The sequence below is a fragment of the Brachionichthys hirsutus genome, chromosome 13, assembly GCF_040956055.1.
Source record: "Brachionichthys hirsutus isolate HB-005 chromosome 13, CSIRO-AGI_Bhir_v1, whole genome shotgun sequence".
Lineage (NCBI taxonomy): Eukaryota > Metazoa > Chordata > Actinopteri > Lophiiformes > Brachionichthyidae > Brachionichthys > Brachionichthys hirsutus.
In genome coordinates, this window is record NC_090909.1 from 3,133,122 (window position 1) to 3,154,751 (window position 21,630).

The window sequence follows — 21,630 nt, forward strand, 5'->3', positions numbered from 1 at the left end:
AACTTCGCTATACTGCCACCTATTGTTTGTTATTATACCGGTACTTGTTGTTCTGTATCAGAACCAGGTTCATTTACAAGTAGGCTTTCGCATATACCGGTAAATAAAACTATATTTGTACGTTGCAATGCTTTTTCATTTTCAGAATATAGTTGTATTTTTTCACTCATGAATGCATCTTCTAGATTGCATTTTCATTATAATTACTCATGCTAATAAATGAATGCGTATTAATGAATGTGTAGCACTGGACATCATATTATCAAATTATTATCACGTGGCTCTTCTGTAATCTCTCATCTGATTCGGTTTGGTTTCATTAGTATAAATACATTGATTTTATGCTATATTAATACATATTTTATGTTGCTATTTAAGAGTGTATCGTGAGAATACATAACAAAAAAAATTACACATTAATTATAATAATTGGCCGATGATTATTGTTGCGTTTAGTCTGTTGAGTAGGGAGATAATCGTCTGAGAAACCCGTTTTCTGAAGGGCAGGCGCGGCGTGTGACGTGGCATGGGGGGCGGAAGAGCTTGTTTGTGTTTTGGTTCTAAGGGGAAGTTGCGAGAAGAAAGAAAGGAGGAGACGTGACGGGATTGTTGAAATTATTTTCTTGGTTCCCCAACACCGCCCCGCCGCAGTGTCCCGGTTTCCGTGTACATTTACTACAGCGGTGGTATTTACAATTCGACCATCGTCTGGCTCTCGGGTAAAGTACTTGTCACGAATCTTCAACTTATAGTTTCCAGCTGGCTGGCCGGCTAATGCTAACGTTAATGTTAGCTAGTGCTCTCGCTAGCTAGACCCAAGCTAATGTCGCTAATGTTTGATAGCAGAAATACGGGCCGTTGTCGCGTCTTATCGCCTTCAAGTTGTTCCTTTTCTGTGTTAATATGGTGGCGTTTCAAGCGTCAGACACACAACGCCGAATGTCAGGCTAGTGGTTGATTTTGTGATGGCGTATAGCTAAAATGTGGAACCCGTGCTAGCAGGCTAATATTAATGTTGGTGAATCTCGGGTTTGGCTACTCCCATTAAAGTCACCAGCCTGCGCAATATTTTTGATTTAATGGCGTTATCTGACAGTCGCAGTGCCAATGCGACCATATTGGCCCTTCGTGTTATTTTTCCCCCCACGTAATTTAGCCTAGTTTGTTTATTTATTTTAAGTGGTCGCTGGCTAGGCGGTTAGCCTTACTGGCCAGTCTCAGACAGCTAAAGTTGGCTAACACAGAGCAAAGCTAACTAAGGTGGACAACAAAAACAAATTGGAAAATGGCGTCACACTCAATATAAAACAGATTAAACACTACGGCAGGATAACGTGAGCAAATATGTTTACAGTCAGCTAACGACGGTCACGTGTCGTAGGACACAATGCTCGCTGTAGAGAGTGAATGTTTTGGTGCTCTTTGTCGTACTTATGCTTGCCTTTGGTCTCTATGTACCTATTATTTATATACATATACAAGCCTGACTTGGCATGTCATCGCTGTAAAGGCCTTGTTTACCAAAGCACATTACTTCTGGAAAAAAACCGTGGATATCTTTTCTCTTTCTCTCTTTGATGAAAATTATTTTACACACGTTTGAATACTTTTTATTAGCTAAATCCTCTATTTTTTATTATTTCGTCAGGGCCTTTGGTACTGTAAAAAAAAAAAAAAAAAGTTAAAGGATTAGACTATGGACGTGTGCTTTAGTTGCCCTATTTCACTCGTATTCATCCCAACAGAAAATGATGCTGTCTATTATAACCTACCGATTTTTATTTTATAATTGTTCATGATGTAATGATGACAGGTATAGTTTCCACAGTCTCGAAGCCAGCATGTGAACGTTTGACAAACTGACACCACGGGTGATTCAGTCTCGTTTCCTCTCTGTGGGTCGATAAAGGATCACCTTATCTTACCCTTATCTAATATATATGTGTGTATGTCACAATGTTTTTGTTAGTAGGCTTAATATCTGTATTCTAGGTAGGAGAGAATGTGGGATTCACAGTCATAGTAGTACTTTTGTGGTCAGAGAGAAGGGTCAAACTGTAATGTAGAATACAATTACATCCCGACAGTAGTCATTTGTTTGCCATGAATTAGTCAGCATTTCATTCCTCAATAAATTGCTTTGAGAAATGCATGACCGTATGGCATGTTAACCATGCGGCGTTCTCGCAGCGGAAACATTTTTGTGTAACGCGAGTCGGTGGAGACTCCAGACTGTTGTGGCTCTTGACAAAGCTTCTTTTGCTTGCTGTTACAGTATGTGGTTGTGGTGGGCTGTTTCTGCCCCTTTCATGCTGTCATTCATAAAGGCCTTGTTTTTCCACGCGCTGTGTCAATGATGAGATGGTTTTGTTTATCTGTGGGGTTTGCTTGTTTGAAGTGCTTTCCATACAGAACATTATAATGAGACCGTTTTTTTTAGTTGTTTAAAGTCGCTGGAAAGACTTTTATTTTTGTATCGTTATGAAGGTTATGGTGATTAAAGATTGCATTGCTAAAGATGAATGACAACATCCACGTTTAGACTGGATCCATGTTAACCTTGCTTTTTTTTCTTCATCAATTTCAAAGAAAAACAAGTCTTAATATTTTTGATTTTCATTATTAGCTTTATTTATTGGTCCTCATATCAACAAAAACAAAAAGTTTTATTTAAGGTTCCTGTTAAAATCTCAAAAACAAACGGCAGCTGTTAACACGTTTGAGATTCTATTTATTTAACTTATTAGTCCTGGGAAAAGGTTAGTTTGTGTTTTGTAAGTTGATGCTCATTAAATCTACTTTTTTCTCATGCTTCTTGCTGCAGAAGTCCTGATTGTGAGGTTTGGTACACAGGACACCGGGGGATCTGATTAGGTCATGGCCAGTCGGGGAGGTGCTACGAGACCCAATGGACCCAATGCAGGGACTAAAATCTGTCAGTTTAAATTGGTGCTGTTGGGGGAGTCAGCCGTTGGGAAGTCCAGCTTAGTGCTCCGCTTTGTAAAGGGTCAGTTCCATGAATTCCAGGAGAGCACAATAGGAGGTGAGTGTTCTTTGTTTTGTTTTTTAACAGACTGGCCTTTCTCATGTGGGTCAAAGGTTAATATTTGTGTCTGAATTTTCTAAATGTTGCTGTCTTTCTCTAAGTTACAAATAATATCCTCATTTGGATATTTGGCCTACAACACATTGTTCATGTTTGCCTCTGTGTCTCTGCTCCGCTGTTTGAAATTGGAGTCTGAGGAGAACGATCGCTGTGATTTTAGCAATGGAATCTATTGTCCTCGCAGACACATTGTCCAACTCTCGCCGGATATTGAATTTCAGCTGCTCTAGAGTTCAGGGTCTCCTTTGTTGTATATTAACATTATATAATGAGGCACGGGTTATAAATAGGGACTGATGACAGACCAGTTTAGCACCTGGATTCTTTTACCATGGAGGTATGTGTTTTGGCATCGTCTTGCTGACTAAGCAAAGGAAGCGTTTCAACTTGAATTTGTGGATGCAGCATTAAATCTGCTCACAGAAGACGGCTGTTTTCCTGAGCCCGTCTGTCTCTGTCTCTCAGAGCCCGGCGATCACGGCCGTCCCGTACTGGTTATTGATTATCACTTACTTTGTATCCATGGTATTGTAAAAGTGTTGTTTTGGTGCTGATAATAATCATCCAAAGCTGACTCGCCCCAACCTTATCTTTGCCTTGCAGCGGCCTTCCTCACCCAGACAGTTTGTCTAGATGACACAACGGTGAAGTTTGAAATCTGGGACACTGCAGGTCAGGAGCGTTACCACAGTCTGGCACCCATGTATTACAGAGGTGCACAGGCTGCCATTGTTGTCTACGACATCACAAATGAGGCACGTTCATTTACCCCCGTTTAAATGCTTAAACCAATTTTCTTTTCATTTGAATTTGCTTCAAAAACGCCACCATTCTTAAAGGGCATGTCTTTTGATGATACCGTTAATGTGACGGATTATTTCCTTCTGTTTGCAGGAGTCTTTCGCGCGGGCAAAGAACTGGGTGAAAGAGCTGCAAAGACAAGCTAGCCCTAATATAGTGATCGCTCTGTCGGGCAATAAGGCTGACCTAGCCAGCAAGAGAGCAGTTGATTTCCAGGTCAGACCAACTAAACGTGTTTGCAGTAGATTTCATGATTTTTCATTACTTAGGAATACTCCAAGTGGTTTTGATTTACAGAATGTAATTGTCTTGTTTGTGAATGTGAGAATGTGAGCACACGCTGAACATGTATTGTTGGCGACAGGATGCCCAGTCCTACGCCGATGACAACAGCTTGCTCTTCATGGAGACGTCAGCCAAGACGTCTATGAATGTGAATGAGATATTTATGGCCATCGGTGGGTGATTCCTCGTGTTTCACTTGAACTTCGATATTCTGCAAAATGACAAATTTCCGTTTCTGTTTGGGAAATTTAGTTTTTCTTTTTTCCGATGTTCCTTTTTAGCGAAGAGATTGCCGAAGAACGAGCCTCAGGCTGCAGGAGCCAGTAGTGGGCGGAGCCGGGGCGTGGACCTGACGGAAACGGCCCAGCCAGCCAAGGCCTCCTGCTGCAGTAACTAACATGAAGAACTCCTCCCCCGTCCAACCTGTGTAGCAGTAACTAATGAGGCCGATGCCCTGAATGCCACTGCAGTTACTAATGCAACGTGTTGTACTCTTCTATCCATTCACAAAACAAGATGTCCCACCCCTTTTTTTTTTTCAGTAATGAAGTCAATAGGTGCGTTTACATGGACACATTTAACCCGGTTAAAATCCTGATCGGAATAAAAATGCTTCATGGACACACCTTAACCGGAATAGTCTAACCCAATCCAGCCTGATCCGGTCACAATTCTATCCCGATCGAGAGGGGTGGTTTATACGGATTTGTAACCCGGTCAGGGCGCATGAAAACACTTATTCCGATGTATCGGTACAAGTCGTCCTTACTGCGCATGGCTGTGACGTCAGCTAAACGTGCGACTGCTATTGCCGGAAGCTAGTTGAAGCAGAGCGAGCGAAAAGCACGGCGGGCGGAAGACAGAACTGGTCAATATCTGAGACAAACATGTTGCCGGAGACATTAAAGGAGGAAACTAAAAGCGCAAACGGGGAAAACGAGCGAAATAACGCTGACGTTTCAGGCAGAAAAGCGCGGAGCGATGATTTGTTTACAGCGGAAGTTGCTACGCTACGCTTCTTCTTCTACCATTTCCGGTGCTTTTGGTCAAACTGCGCATGTCAGAATATTCTGTTCCGATCAAAAGTGTGATGCATGAACACGCAGATCCTAATCGGATCGGATTTTTAGGGTCCATGAACACGGCGCATCGGATCGCAATTTTACTCCGAACTCTGATCGGAATAAAGAAATTTTGTCCATGTAAACGCACCTAATGTCATTGCATTGATCTCTGCCTCTTTTTTTCTCCGTCAAAGTTCTGCCTCGATCATTTTAAAGCCCTAACATTCTCTCCTCTTTTCTATCATTCAGCTTTTCCCCCTCATTCATTGATTATTGATAGATTCAGAGTAACGGATATGAGATGTTTCTGCACCCTGCCTTGCTTCGTCATCTTTTCTGCACTTGGACTTGGTCATTTCCATTTTTATCTGAGTCTTTACTTTGTTTTGTTCCTCATCTTTTGATAATTACTTATTTTCTCCAATTGTAAAAAAAGAAAAACACACACAAATGAATGCACGTACATGGCCTAAAAATAGATAACTGGTAAACCCCTGTTGTGGAAAACACCCGAAGCTCCACAGTTCGTTCTCATCGCAGCGACACTTTGATCGCACACTTAAATTATTCATAAACCAAAACTCCATATAAATGTTCTCTTTGTCTACGTCCGACCCCCCCCCGCTTAAGACAAAATAGTAGCGAGCATACATCCTCTTTATCCACCTCGAGGCTCCTTTAACTCTCCCTAGAAGCACCGTACGATGTGTCGGCGAAGACAACGCGACGGAACCCACAGCTTTCTTCACATCTAAACTGGGCCTGGGCTGGCTGGCTGATGACACATTTCATCCACAGACGCACACGTGCTTGTGTCTGAACACACAATCACATCAACACACACCTTACTTGATTTGTCCCGTCAGACCTAAACGTTATTCTACATAAGAGCACACGCACACACACGCACACACAGAGCCTGTTACAGCTCTCCCTCACCTCACGCTTTGTTTCTCTTGCCCATCACACCACTATACATTGTTACACACACACACACACACACACAGTACATGAACTATTTTCACTGTCTGTCTTACTCATGCCTTGCACTAATGATGCTCATGAATATATCCTGTCATAATTACAGCCGGTGTGATATAAATATATATAATATAAATATATAAATAATATACTGTAAATAGGGTGTTGCAGTGTCTTTTTTTTCTCCTTTTATTGGTGGCAGGACGCTTGCTAGGGAAGTGTCTAGATAATCACAGAAAGAACTGTATAGTTAGAGGAAGAAAACAGCTACGATCTGTGTGTTGTTTTTTTGTTGTTTTTGCTGTTCCTTGTTTCGCACAAATGGTTAAATTTGAATCATCTGTGGTTTTTATAAATGTATGTAGTGTTATTAACTAAACAGTTATTTAATCATCCGTCTTGTACCCTTTTCTTGAAAGAAAAAACAAACAATATCCAAACATTTTGGTTTCTATTTTTAACATTTACTGCATTTCACTAACTTCTTTTTTTTTTTGGTGGTGTCAGATTACAGCGCCTCCAGATCTCCCAGTTAGTAGACCAGCGACAACGGGTGGTCGAATGTCCATAGGAGTCCGGCAGATCAAAATAAATAAAATCAAACTATTCGAGTAACCAACAGTCTGTCCCTCCATAACATCTCAATAACCTTGATATTGTTGGATCCGCGTACCAATGATCTGCTGGCACGATGCTGATTCATGAATAAATTAATTAACACAACAAAGATGTAAATTGTATGTTTGTTTGTTTTGCCCCGAACACGTAATTTTTGCCGAAAACATTTAAATGCGAGCATTTAACTGTACTGTTATGTAATGACCAAATAAATACTGAAATAAATTTGACAATTTATTATTGTAATTCGGCTGTGTCTGTGTGTTGCGTGGACTTAATTCCCGTTTCCTTAAGGTCACTTCGGGGTCATAAATTATGGTTTAAAAATATATTCCATCAATCATCTCTGACCTTGATTAGATGTAATTTATTTCATTGTTTTAACAGAGTTATTTATTGTTTTCGTGTTACACTATTATAAAGCTAAACTTGATTGGTTATCAGTATTGATCCATGTAATCCCCGAATAATTAAAGCCATTCGATATGACCTTGACATTTTTTTGTTTGCAGTTTGTGACCTCTGAATTGTGCTGGAATCGGCCTCTCCCGATTGAGTCCCCTAGCGGAGGAAAATCGGCCTACAGTGAGAAATTGAAAATAAGGATGAGCGCCATGTCTGATCCGCCGCTTGTAGAATAGAGCGGACGGCAGAGAAATTATTTTACGGGCCGGGGGGTCCCCGTCGGGGGGGTTCGGTGTGAATCATGGCCGACGGCGCTGGGATTCAACAAGGTTCGCCGGCCATCGGGGCTGCGGGCCTGGTTCCGGCTGCTCCTGGAGCCGGAGGGACGGAGGGCTCCGGCGCCGCTGGAGGATCCGCACGGATCGCCGTGAAGAAGGCGCAACTCCGCTCCTCGCCTCGGCCGAAGAAGCTGGAAAAGCTCGGAGTGTATTCATCGTGCAAAGTAAGAGATGCAGTGTTTGCAAATGGCTGACTTTGTTAAAGGCAGCCGTTTGTGAGATTTGTGTTCTTCATTTCCTGGACTGCAGTAGTTTACAAAAAATGCAAGCGCAGCAAAGGAAGCCATTGCCGTACTTCGTTTTCTTTTTTTTTTTTTTTTTTTTTTACATTTTGCATGAACGAACCAATATTTGAAAAGGAAATTCCACAATATGATTGATGTTATAACAGAAATTGGCGCGGCTTTCCAGCTTCAAGCTGTTTGTTGAATGTGGGTGTTTAGATGGGGGGGGGGGGGGGCAACGTAAACATTGGCTTGGGTCTGGCACCTGGGAGTAGATGGCTGCGTGCGCCACCACGGTGTGTGCGCGTGCCGTGCACGGTGCGCTTACGACGAGGGAATGTTACAGCGTCCCGCCCGCGCGCGGCGTAAACATATATTCAATGTTAATTATGTGCCGCGTCTTTGTTTTGACAGAGTGACAGCTGCTGGGGGGGCGGAGTTTGTTGTTATTTCGCAGCGCATGCTCAGTTGCGGCGGCTTCAGCTGACGGTGACGTAGAGAGAGACGGTCCAACAGAGATGTTCGAGTAGCGTAGTAGAGATAGTTCACGCTCAGCACTTCCGCGTTAGGTAGGGGGCGCTCGCGAGGGAGTCCAAAATGAACGGGAGCTAGCCAAAACGTAAAAAATCAGATTTGTTTTATGTTTTCAAGATGTTAGGTAGAGAATGTTACAGTTTCGTTACATGATCGTTTAGTTGTGATGTCACACAAAATAGAACTCTTTACAGAACGTCACAACATTTGTGTTTTGGTGTCAGATTACTCTTTGCATGGGCGTGATCAGAAGGTAGAGACACAACTGCTAGTCGACCAAATGTGAGCTGCAACCAGTTTTTTTCTTAGTGTTCTCACTCAAAAAAAAAAAATAAAAAAAAAGGGGGGGAAATGACTTTATTTTTTCCTGTTTGTGGTCATTTATGTTTGTCCTAGGCTGAGGGAGCCTGTAAGTGTAACGGCTGGAAGAGTCAGAACCCCCCGCCCACACCTCCACGAACCGACCAGCAGTCCGGCACAGTTAATCTGCAGGATCCCTGCAGGAGCTGCTCTCACACGCTGGGTAGGTCAGCAAGTCTGGGAATGGAGATGGAGCCGATGTACAGATCATACTGCGTGTGTGGGGACACACAGTAATGAGGACAGTGCAGGTGTTTTCCATGGTACACTCATCTTAAGGTTCATTCTTTCCATTCAGGTGATCACGTGACCCATCTAGAAAATGTTTCCGAGGACGAAATGAACAGACTTCTGGGTATTGTCCTGGATGTGGAATATCTCTACACGTGCGTGCACAAAGAAGAGGACGCTGACACCAAGCAGGTGTACTTCTCTCTCTTCAAAGTAAGCGACAATACAACGAAAATATTTAAAAAAACGTATACGATTGCAGACTGCGCTTCCTGCACGAATGAGCGCAAACCCTCCGCTGTGTAATTTTGCAGCTGTTGAGGAAATCCATCCTGCAGATGGGCAAACCAGCGTTAGAAGCGCAGGAGAGTCCTCCTTTTGAAAAGCCGAGCATCGAGCAGGTAATCCCGCGTGCTTCAGCAGCAACACGAGCACGGCACGTGACTGCCATTTTCTCTCTCTCTCTCTCTCTCTCTCTCTCTCTGTCCCAAATAGGGGGTGAACAATTTTGTCCAGTATAAATTCAGCCACCTGCCGTCGAAGGAGCGTCAAACCATTGTGGAGCTGGCCAAGATGTTCCTGAACCAGATCAACTACTGGCAGCTGGAGACGCCCTCTCAGAGACGCCAGAGGGTCCCCAGCGACGACGCGGCTGGATACAAATCCAACTACACCAGGTAAGCGGCGCCGCCGTCCATCGCCAGCCTGTTGGCAGACGGCGGCGTCCAACCTGAGACGGGGGTTTGTCTTTCCCCGCAGGTGGCTCTGTTACTGCAACGTGCCTCAGTTCTGCGACAGTCTGCCCAGGTACGAGACCACGCAGATCTTCGGCCGGACTCTGCTGCGTTCGGTGTTCACTGTGATGAGGAAGCAACTGCTGGAGCAAGCGAGACAGGAAAAGGACAAGCTTCCACCCGAGAAGCGAACTCTCATCCTCACACATTTTCCCAAGTAAGAAAACCGTTTTTTTTTGCACATTGTAATCAAGCGGATCGGTCTCGATCTGGGGGGGGGGCTGCATGTGATTCTGAGGGAGCGTGGCCCTCTTTTTATTTATCGTAAAGTTGCACTTGCTTTGGTTTCTTCGACTCAGGCTTTTGTCGATGTTGGAGGAGGAGGTGTATAGCCACAGCTCTCCTATCTGGAGCCAAGAATTCTTGGTGGCCGGAGCGTCAGGAGGGCAAATTCCGATACACACAGGTAAAGCGCAACCCTCGCAGGCTTAACAGGAAGCGCCCCAGCCCAGACGCACACACCCTGATATTAAAAACACACTTTGGACAGGATTTAAGAATATAAAAGAGCTTTGTGTCATTTGTCACTCTCTAGTTATCAGTGCGCCCCCTGTGGCCAGGCTGCCGTACTACAGCACCAGTCCTGTGTCAGTGGACCCATCCGCTTGCAGGAGTGTCAGTCCCGCCAGGAAAACAGCATCTGTGCTGGAGCCAAACCCAGGTATTATAAAAGTCGGTACTCAGAACTGTGCAGCCAACCCATTAACCCCAGGTTTGAATGTTCTGCTTCGTGCAGTACAAGACACAGAAGTGAAACACACCTCAGAGCCATGGCCTGAAGTGTTTCAGTATCAATATATTGATACTGAACGAAAGTCGGTTCCGCCTTTGCGAACGGGTACGAATTGGAGACAAGAGCTGACTGTAAACTGGGTGATGTCTGTGCATCTCAGTTGGAGAGAAGCGAAAACCATCAGAGCCCCTCGCCCACGAGGAAAACAAGAAGCCACGGGTGGTGGGGGACATCCCAGTGGACCTCATCAATGAAGTCATGGCAACCATCACAGACCCCGCTGCCATTCCAGAGGTGACGAGTTGCAAATGTCGCCTCAAAAATATTAACGATCGGTACAGAGAAATGATCGCCGTTGTCTTGCGCCTTCCTTCCTGCGCAGACCAGTCTGCTGTCGGCTCATTCCGCACGCGACGAAGCTGCTCGTCTGGAAGAGCGCCGGGGCGTGATCGAATTCCACGTCATCGGGAACTCCCTCAACCAGAAGCCCAATAAGAGGATCTTAATGTGGCTTGTCGGCCTCCAGAACGTCTTCTCTCACCAGCTGCCCCGCATGCCCAAGGAGTACATCACGCGGCTCGTTTTTGACCCGTGAGTGTCGGCCACGCGTCGTCGTGACACGCGCGGCGAGGACGCCTCCTGATCAATGCGTCCCTTTTGACAGGAAGCACAAGACACTGTCGCTGGTCAAAGACGGCCGCGTGATCGGTGGGATCTGTTTTCGGATGTTTCCGTCGCAAGGTTTCACTGAAATCGTTTTTTGCGCCGTCACTTCCAACGAGCAGGTTAAGGTGAGAGCGGCTCGGTCTCGACTCGGCCTATCCGATTCGATCGGTCAGGTTTGACTCTCTTTTTTCTCTTCTCTCTGTCATTGTAGGGTTACGGGACCCATTTAATGAACCACCTGAAGGAGTATCACATAAAGCACGAAATCCTCAACTTTCTCACGTACGCTGACGAGTACGCCATTGGCTACTTCAAGAAACAGGTAACATGTTGTTCAAAGAACATTGATTGTGCATCCTTTGCGGTCATTTTTGTATCTTTATAAAAAAAACAAGAAAGTTGACAGAAGTCGATTTGCCTTTTTAGCTGCGTCTAATTAACACGATTCCAGTGTAAATCTCTTTTGAGGGTTGAATTGAACGTCAGTCTATATAACGATAAAAATTTCAACAACAATAGTGCGTGACATTTGGCCCACTAAGGCAATGGCATGAAAGCAGATACCTCTGCCTTCCATAGGGGTTTTCAAAGGACATCAAAGTTCCCAAGGCCAAATACGTGGGGTACATTAAGGACTACGAGGGAGCCACGCTCATGGGCTGTGAGCTCAACCCCAGCATTCCCTACACAGAGTTCTCTGTTATTATCAAGAAGCAGAAAGAGGTGCGTTACCTTCCCGTATCGAGCGAGCTTAAATGTTTCATTTGGTGTTTTCGTCCTCGTATTTAATATGTTTGCGAAATGTTCCTAGATCATAAAGAAGCTGATAGAGAGGAAGCAGGCTCAGATCAGAAAGGTCTATCCCGGGCTCTCCTGTTTTAAAGAAGGAGTCCGGCAGATTCCCATTGAGAGCATTCCTGGCATTCGTATGTTACCTGTTGATTTAATAGACTTCAGTATATCTTTTTGTTACATATCCAATATTCTTGTTTCTGATATCGCTATACCCAACAGGTGAAACTGGATGGAAGCCTATAGGCAAAGGGTAATCTTCTCATAGTATTGTTATGTCTAAGTAGAGAATACCACCAGTAACACTAAAGTAGTAGCTGCAGTTCATATGTTTGATTGAGGCTGTGTTTCACACACCGAGCTTTAGGAAGGAACTGAAGGACCCAGATCAGCTGTACAGCACTCTGAAGACCATCCTTCAACATGTGAAGGTGAGGATCAGTCCCACATCGAGATCCAGACTTGATCGAACACACAAACACAGGCTTCTTTCTTACCAGATGTATCTGTATGTCTTAGAGCCACCCGAATGCCTGGCCTTTCATGGAGCCAGTGAAGAAGACAGAGGCTCCTGGATACTACCAGGTCATTCGCTTCCCCATGGGTATGTATGCTTTTCACAACAGGACACCAGTGATCTGACAAGGGAGCAGAGGACGTTAGTCCGTCTACAGTGTGTGTATGTGTGTGTGTTATGCACCATTTCTATCAATATTTGTATTTTGACTTTTTTTTTATCCCCTTAACATATAGATGACAGTCATCAGCGTAACTGTACTTTTTGTCCAGACCATATCTCTGAAATTAAAGATATTATCTCTACCAAACTTAACACGCACTACTTTTATCATACTCGGTAGTTTAACATTTTGACATGTAGTATGGTAAATGATTGTTTTTCTCGTGTGGATCATATCTCTCACTATACACATTGGCATCGCTAAACTTTGTCTTTTCGATGGAAAGGTGATTTTAAAGTGAATCTGATTTTTACATATTTTATTTTAAAAAGGTTTTTTTTTTTAAATACACATTCTTTTTATTGAAATCAGTGGCATCAAATTAAAATTGCCGTGTTCTCGGCGCGGTTGTAGAAGAGCTAACACTTTTTTTTTTAAATAGTGAAGTATAAGATTCGTTATTTTTCTTCTTCACAGACCTCAAGACGATGAGCGAGCGTCTGAAGAGCAGGTACTACACGACACGCAAGCTGTTCATGGCGGACATGCAGCGCATCTTCACCAACTGCCGTGAATACAACCCTCCGGAGAGCGAGTACTACAAGTGTGCCAATTTACTGGAGAAATTCTTCTACACTAAGATCAAAGAAGCAGGCCTCATTGAGAAGTAGCAAAGAGAATCTTCTCCTCTCTTTGGTCATGCATAGCGCAAAAAAGACAGCTGCATGCGTGAGATGCTGGGATTATGACTACTACCGATCCTGGAGGGGCTTCACATCAATGGATCGTCGTGTCAAAGACTCTAATGGGTGTCGGATTTTGTTGCATGCATGGTGGTGGTTCGGATCTTGAATCAGATTGGACCACAGACTGGACCCCACCCCCCCTCAGGTGGCGTTGCCATGAGGAGTAACCGCATCATACGTTGTATTAACTCGACACACAGGTGTTACTGTGAGGAACGTGGATTATTCCCGGCGTTTTCGGCGTTACCGAGGTCAAAGTTTGTGATGAGTTCATCCTGCCAAAAGTGGAATACATACTTGTTGCGATGTTTTAAAAGCACTTATACTCACTGTATATTTTAAATGTGTATATAACATATATTTTGTTTCAGAGAAGAAGAAAAAAAAGACTTTTTCCACTAAGCCGCCTAGGGCAGTTTGGCTATTGAAATGCACTTTTATTTTTCCAAGTATTAACACGAATAAGAGCATCTTGTGTTTTAAATTACCGCTGTTGACTAAGCACTAATTGAATTATCTAGAGTTTATTCTTATTTATGTGCTGTAATTTAAAAACAAAAAAAAGTATGCTAAAGACAAGGTCTTAATTTATTCTTTCTTATTTGTCATCCTGCAGATGGAGATTGATAACTTTATACTTCGGAGATAAATGAGAATGTGCAATATACTATGTAGTTTTGCTGTTTTGTAAGAAGTTCTTTGTACTTTTCAAACAAACATTAAGGAAAAATGCATTTTGTAATATGCCTGGAAAAGTTATTTCATGCTGTTTGTACAATTGACTTTAATGATAGTGTTAGCCTATTTTCTAGACTGAAATAAAACGAGAGGTTAACGTTGCATCTGCAGTTTTTCCATCTCATGGGCGTTGCAGGTTTTCACATCGCAGCATTTTAGGAGTCCTTCGGGTCCGATGGAAACCTTTATACTCTTCCAATAATTAGAATCATATTACATTACCATAACTGCCTAAGGTTCATTTTAATGATTCAAATCCTGAATCAATGAATTACACAAACTCAATAGTAATTCATTCACCAGCCATGAATAAAAATTACTACAAAGCAGCAGAGCTAATTAAAACAACTTTGTAACATCATAGATACAAATTGGAATTTATTAGTTGGCAAAAGAAATGGATTCACGGTGAAGCTTTGAAAAGAAGATGACAGCGCTGCAAAATGTACTCACAAAAAGCAAAAAGCCAATGAAACATTTACCGAGTTATAAGGAGGCGGCAACTTTCTGCAAATTATAAAGGGTGCAAGTAAGATCTAAAAAGTGACCATCAAATAGACGTAACCTTCAAAAACAACCACTTCTCAAATTAAAATGGACAAACCCAAACGACAGACGGGTTTCAGGGCGTAAACCGATAGCTGCTTTCAGCGACAACCGACAAATGACTCGTTGTAGTTCTTAAATGCTTTTTGGGCGTTCGTAGAATTCCTGGACTTCTGCACAGACTTCCTGCCGGACTTCTGTTTGAAAATAGGAGATTGGAGGAACTGCAGGTCTGTGAACTTGTCTCCACGCCGGAGTTTCCTGTCAAATTGAGAATGGGATCGTTTGAGCGTTCAGCGGGAAAATAAAAGCCCGGAAAGTGCCGGTGGGTGGAGCTTACGCATTCAGCGTGGGTTCCTTGTAGTCCACCACCACGGTGCAGCGCCGCTTGCGAGCAGGAGCAGGGGTGGAGCACAGGGCGTCGGAGGGGCGTGAGCCACCACGGGTGAACTTGCGATAGGCTGCAGGGGACAGATTGGTCACGTCACACAGACCCAAGCCCCGCCCCGTTGTCCTTACACCAAGCCCACCTGCAGGAAGGTGAAGAAAGATGTGAGCCAAAAGCAGGAGGAAAAAAAAAACGAGCGCACCAGTGAGAGAGTCCAACAGAAAAGATGCAAACGAGGGAACGTGATCTTGCCGTGCTCCTCGGCTGCTCGCTGATGTGAGAACGTTACCGGGCAGCAGACGGACAGACTTACGCTTCTTGCATGTCCCGGTCCTCTGGGGCGTTAGGTGGGGCACCGGAGGAGGCAGCTCAGAGGGGGCGTCTCCGAAATGGGACAGGACATCGTCTAATCTCATCATCTCAGCTTCAACCAGAGGGCTGACGAGGGGCAAACAATCCCGCTCAATAGCTCCTCGATGAGATCCCAGGAATCCTGGACAGGACAATAAAGCGATGTTCAAGCAAAGACGAGCACTGAAGGCCTTTCAAAAAGATTGATGGATTGATGAGCAGAAAGGGAACGATCCCCTCAGACACGCTTCGGAACATTTTACAATGATGGTTTGGGCTGTTTTGTTAATGCAGTTTTGAGAAATCCAGTGAAAACGCGCTTAAAATCTGCTCCGAGGAAATCAAGTATGAACGCAAAGAGCAAGTTATAAAAAAAGGGAAGTGTGTTCCTTTTGTGAGGCTGCTTATTACAGCGTAATAACGATACTCTAAAAATGCAAATCAGCATTTTTTTTCCCTTCAGTCTGTCCCTTGGATTCAAACTTTGTCCTGTAACATTATAGGAAACAGAAAGTCACGGTATTCTGAATTTACACACCTTGATTTTCCTGCTCCAACATCGGCAGGTCGGGACTAGATTCAGGCAACCGATGAGGAGAGCCTTCCTCCTTTTCAGGCTCTACATTCATGGGACTTGACTCGTCTTCAAAGACGACAGACATAAGAATAAAATGCGACTAATACAGTTAACATGGAGTCAATGAAGCCGATTCTAAACTCACCAGAGACTTCCTGCTTCGGGGGGACGCTTGCCGTTTCTCTGGCGGCTTTGGAAGGCCGACCTCTACGGGTGGTGACCGCTTTGGTCATGTCAGGGGACGTCCGTCTCCATCTGGTCTTGGGAACATAAAGGCTGTCCTCTGATTCAGAAGACGGCGACGATGAGCCGGATCCATTTTGGTTGGAAGCCTCGTTCGGAGATTGCCCTCCCTCCTCGCTGGTGGGCGGGGCGAGCGGCTCGCCCTCGGCCTTGGCTCTGAACGGTGTGACGTGAACCGTCTCGACACAGTCAAAGTCAAACGTGTCATTGCAGCCCAGTGAGGTGTTGAGCTTACTCCCCTGTGAGGGCGGGGCGGATTTCACCCGCGCGTTCGACCGGTCCCGACTCTTGGAGCGGGTTCTGGGTTTGGAACTCTCCCACGGTTTCTTTAACGGGACGCGTTCTTGTTTGCCGCCCCGCTCTGGCTTCCGTGCAGCTGGTTCTGATTTGAAGCGGGTCTGCTGCTGGGCTTGTTTCCTGCTGGCCGGCTGCTGGTTAGCTCGGTTTGGGACGACGGGTTCTGGAGCAGAACGCTGAAACGCTTCAGTCTCGATGTGACTTTCGCAGTTTGGTTCTGCTGCTCGCCGTGGCTGATTCGGATCTCCATCGCCGCCGCTTACAGGACGTGATATTAAAGGGCTCAAGCCCACGTTGGGGTCCTTTTGGCTCAGCGACCGCTTTTCAGCCACGCGCTCAGACCGTCTCCTGCCTCTGTCGGCACGGCGACGCCTCACACCCACCGTGGACGGCAAGGTGCGCTGCCTGTCACATTCAGATTGAGCATTCGTTCCAGAGTCTGTAATGAAGACACAAAAAAATAATGAAAAATACTAATCCAGATAAATTAGGATTGATGATTTCACTTATTTATAAACAGAGTAAAATGATCATCAGCCGTCATTTTCATTTTCACATGTGAATCTATCCAAGATTAAATCCCTTGCCACATCTGTTACCTAAGAGTACTTAGTCTAATCACGACTACTGAGAGGAAATGTCGTGAGTACACGTACCTTCATAAACCGGTGAGGCTTCGCACGCCGCAAGGTCTTCGTGGTTTTGGCTGCTCAGCTTCCTGCTGGAAAAATTGAGACAAAAAAAAAAGATCAGTTTATTTATTATCATAGAAGAAGAAGAACACGAAGAAGAACAACTTTATTTTGTCATGCAGGCACTCGAGTCCACACACAAAATGACATTTATGCATCCAGGTCCTACGGTACCGCCATGGAATTTGTATCGAGTGCATCACCTTGGCGAATCCGCTTGGCTCTGAGGTTTAATCTGCAGCAACACACAAGGACAAAAAAACATCTTTCCCATCGCACGCAGCAATAGAAAACAGGAATCGACCCGAGACGCCCAGGGTTCTTCCTTAGGTGTACCTCTGCTGCTGTTTGCTGCTCTCTCAGCTTCCTCTTGAGCAGGAGCAGGTGAAGGAAGAGGGCCTGTTGCTCCCGCTTCAGCTGCAGCATCACAGCGTTAGCCTGACGCACCTTTTCCTTCTCAGCTTGCAAGGCTAACGCCAGAGTCTTGTTGTTCAGCTGGACACCCGTCAGGATGGTGCGGGTGGAGTTAGCCGCTGAAGGGAGCATGGTTTGAGATGTTAATAGAGTAAACAAATAATAATAAGAAGAATTAATAAGAAATGCTGATGTTAAAGTCAACATCTACCGCTGCTTTGATTCGCCCTCCGTGCGCGCCCTCTGCTGGGAGCATTAGCACTGGCCAGCCGTTTGTTTCTCTTCTCCTTCATCTTCTCCTTGATGTCCTCCAGACTCCGCTGGAAGGACTTCTTGCCGGGCCGTTCTTTCGCCATGGCTCCGGGGATGATCCGTTAGAACACGCGTGAACTGCGTGACGTCAGGCTTAACAAACAACGTCGCGTAACGGCAAACATTAGAAACGCAACGAGTAAGCTAGCGTGCTAAGCGTGCTAGCGAGGCGCTTTACGTTAAAGCCAGTCGATAACAACGAGCAATGGCGGCAGTCCGGCGCCGCGTTAATAGTCAACGTGAAGGATACACTTACTAGCATGCGCTGCTTTCCTACTAAATTCGGTTTTATCTTCGATTAGGGAACAAAACAACCCATTTTCGTGCTGCTTTGACTTCCTCGACTGCGTAAATCGCCGTTCGAATTTGGGGAGTCGACCTCGGATTGGTAGAAATCTAAATTTACGTCACTTCCTTCATATGACTTTAACATCCGCTAGATGGCGCTGATGTACAGGGGAGGGGGAAACAGGTTAAATACTGTGTACCGTAATTGCTGAACTATTATGCGCACCTGTGAAAAAGCCGCACCCACTAAATTAAAAAATATATATATTTTGTACTAAAATAAGCCGCACATATTCGTAAGCCACAAGTGCAATCAGATCCGTAACTTCGGGATAAGGATTGGCTCTAAGGGCTGGGTCGGTCGGGCTGGGGTGCGAAGCGGGGCTGGGCTCGAGCCGCGGCTGGGGGAGCAGTCGCCCCGTCGCCCTCCCCTCTCCGCCCGTCGGAGGCTGCGCGGCGCGCGCGCCCGCCTGGCGGGGTGTCCCCGTCCCCTTGCCCCCGTGCCCCTCATCCTCCGTCCGCGGGAGCGTGGTGCGGCAGGGGTGGGGACGCCCGGGAGGTCGAGGGGGTGGGTTCCTTCCCCGCTACGCGGCGCGTCCGACGCCGCGTAGCGGATGGCGGACAGGCGGCGGGGACCGGGTACGGCGGTCCGGCGGCGGCGACTCTGGACGAGCGCCGGGCGCTTCTCGCGGATCTCCCCAGCTACGCGCAAGCGGGGCTTTCCCTCCGGGCGGGCGGGCGTTAATTTTGTAACGAAAATAAATAGGCTTTAACGAAACACGGCTCGTAACGAAAGTGGGAAAATATACGTAAATTTGCCGCGTCGTTGCATAAACCGCAAGGTTCAAAATATTGGAAAAAAGTAGCGGCTTGTACACCGGGAATTACGGTATAAATATCCGATTTATTATTCGTCTGTGTTCTCTGACTGAAACTATATTGCGGATAGATATATATATCATTATCATCACATCTGTTGGTTTGGTCTGGAGAAAATCGCAATGATCGAGTTTTTTATGTATTCCTTTGGGCTTTTCTGGAGGTTTTGGGGTTCTTTCAAAAACAAATTGGTCCAGTAGCTGAGAAAGAAAAACTTAGAAGGGGTAATCAAGACATGGCAGCATGGTATGCTTTCCAAAACTTTGACCCTTCAAAGTCTTTATTCGATAAATATTCTGTGAATATTGGGTAAAGCTGAATAGCTACTTAGTCGTAACCTAATTTCCTCCCTCAACTAAGAGTCAAGCAAGCATGACTTATTTGGCACGGTGCGGGGGAAGAAAATCACACTTTTCCTGCATGGCATCCCAGCTAATGTAATATCCATCCATGTGTCAGCGAGGATCCAAGACAGTGTCCACGACAGCCTCTTGAATGGCATATTGAGGCTACAGAAGACATTCGGTAAAGCCTGGGTGCACTGGGTGCCACACAGTGAAAACAAATGACTTCAGCAGGGCGTCTCAGCTGTGAAACAGGCCTGTACTTTTTTGGGTGAGCCCCCCTGAGACAGATCTTGACTTAGCAGACTTTTCTCAGCAGTGGTTGTGGCTCTGTGCATGTTTGTATTTCCACATTGCATAAGCAAGGACATATGCAGTTGAGCTTTATTACAAACAAAATCCATGACCTTTTATTGCAGTAAATCCACCTGAAAGTCTTGGAGTCTGAGTAAGCGCCGCTAGTATGAGTGGTCACCTTTAGTGACTCACCGTTTTAATACGTTAGTTGTTTCTTTTACCTAAAATATGTATTTTCCTTGTGAAAAGTAAGTAAGTAGGAATAAAAAAGACCTCGGATAGGTAGCTGAAAAGGGCAGAATAAATGAAGAAGGGGCAGAGAGATAAATCGGACCAAATTTAGAAAAGAAAGACATCGATGGATGAGCACGTTGCTTTCTTTAGCCCAACGTGAGCTAGCAGAAGTATTAAACCACCGATGCGATGCGCTGATATCATTATAAAGAGATTAAAAACTCATCCCTGCTCAGCCACATCTCCAGCTCACCAATCGCTGCCCGCAGTCTGACCGGCCAGAAGACCTGCTTCTCGGCCAGATGAAAAGAATTTGCATTCATCCGAGCGAGATCTCTTCTCAGCATGGGCCAAGAATACACAGCCCTAGATTTTAATATGGAAAATGTGCGTGTGTGGTGCCACACTCAAAATTTATGGTAATGAAATCATAACATGGATTGCGTAACTAAAGCTCTGTCTTATGTGAAGAATAAGAAAAAAACAGGTCAGGAAATGAGATTAATGGGAGACTAGGACAGAATATTATGCAGTCACCTACGTCTTTATTATGTTCCTTTAGTTAAATCTAGGCTGGCATTACAGGGAGGAGGATATTAAATCATGCATGTATGAAAATTATCAAACCAAGACGTCTATTCCATTAGCATTTTTGATATATAGATGGTTGAGGAGACGGAGCATCATCAAAATACAGGCAGTGTTGATTCAATTTAAAAAAACACTGAATGTTCCCAACCTTCATTGGAACCCGTTTTTCATTGCAAAACAATGTATGTAACCAAGTGGAACATACAGGAGTGTGAATGTGTCACCCTCCTCATGCCAAAAAAAAACTATTATTGTCTCTTTTCTAATGTAAGCGCTCACATGGCATGCATATTTGTACTCTCTCCGGGTATTCTCCAGATGCCATATAAGGCTTCAGTTTTTGCGGGCGCATGCCCCCCACGGATTTGATATAGGGCAGCGAGAAGCGCAGACGTGGTGGAGAGAGTAGCCGAGGACTTATGGAGAGATAACGAAAGAAAGATGACAAAAAGTTCAGAAGAAAGAGCAGCGGAGGCTGGCGAGGGAATGAGCCGGAGGAGGGCCGGAGGAGGGCTGGAGCCCGACAGCCTGCGGAGAGCAGAGCATCCCACTCACAGATGTTCCCCATCATCACTTCAGACAATCAATAATAACGACGAGGCTGTAACAACTGCACGGGGGGAATCAGTCACCGGAGACAATTCTCTGAATTGGACGGTGGAATTATTTTACTTTGTGGAAGCAGAAGATTCATCCAGCTTAATGACCGATGAAAGATATCGCCTGAGAGGTCGTGGAAAGTTAAAAGCAGGCCCGTCACACAGCTCCTGACCAGACGGGAAATGTTTACACAACCATCATATTCAGATAAGAGCTGCGGGATGAAGCGTATTTAGTCAAAGCCACCTGGAGACGCATAAAGTTCCGTCGCTGTAAACCCTTAGACCAGCATCTGCAGCACCATCACATGGTCTCTATGTCTTTATTAGAAAATGTAATTCCCTTAAAAATATCCAGTAAGCTTCTCAAAATGAGCTCTTCAAGGCTGCAGTGTAAAACCTCATCAGCACAACATTCCATGCAGGGAAAGGTTGAGCTCCTCAACCGTTACCTGCTTCAGCTATATCCTCCTGACATGCGT

At 45.1% G+C, this 21,630-nt stretch overlaps 3 protein-coding genes across 3 annotated transcripts; 2 read left to right on the forward strand and 1 right to left on the reverse strand.

The window, feature by feature from the left end:
- Positions 1-576: 576 nt before the first annotated feature.
- On the forward strand, positions 577-7,092 carry rab5aa (RAB5A, member RAS oncogene family, a). The gene is made up of 6 exons (XM_068747693.1): positions 577-719; positions 2,825-3,043; positions 3,710-3,861; positions 4,001-4,123; positions 4,272-4,365; positions 4,474-7,092. The coding sequence occupies exons 2-6, from the start codon at positions 2,878-2,880 to the stop codon at positions 4,587-4,589; spliced, it is 651 nt and encodes a 216-aa protein (XP_068603794.1). The 5' UTR covers positions 577-719; positions 2,825-2,877; the 3' UTR covers positions 4,590-7,092.
- Positions 7,093-7,561: 469 nt separating this feature from the next.
- Positions 7,562-13,283, forward strand: kat2b (K(lysine) acetyltransferase 2B). Its single transcript, XM_068747279.1, has 18 exons — positions 7,562-7,762; positions 8,753-8,879; positions 9,015-9,160; positions 9,262-9,348; positions 9,443-9,624; positions 9,707-9,898; positions 10,041-10,147; positions 10,277-10,402; positions 10,635-10,768; positions 10,857-11,065; positions 11,139-11,265; positions 11,352-11,462; positions 11,720-11,863; positions 11,952-12,066; positions 12,155-12,185; positions 12,300-12,363; positions 12,452-12,536; positions 13,090-13,283. Exons 1-18 carry the CDS (start codon positions 7,562-7,564, stop codon positions 13,281-13,283), a joined length of 2,382 nt encoding a protein of 793 aa, XP_068603380.1.
- Positions 13,284-14,743: 1,460 nt separating this feature from the next.
- On the reverse strand, positions 14,744-17,960 carry sgo1 (shugoshin 1). The gene is made up of 9 exons (XM_068747433.1): positions 17,816-17,960; positions 17,485-17,723; positions 17,394-17,425; positions 17,155-17,219; positions 16,106-16,937; positions 15,920-16,035; positions 15,344-15,523; positions 14,983-15,172; positions 14,744-14,903 (listed from the first exon to the last, which is right to left on the reverse strand). Exons 1-9 carry the CDS (start codon positions 17,958-17,960, stop codon positions 14,744-14,746), a joined length of 1,959 nt encoding a protein of 652 aa, XP_068603534.1.
- Between the last annotated feature and the right edge of the window lie 3,670 nt (positions 17,961-21,630).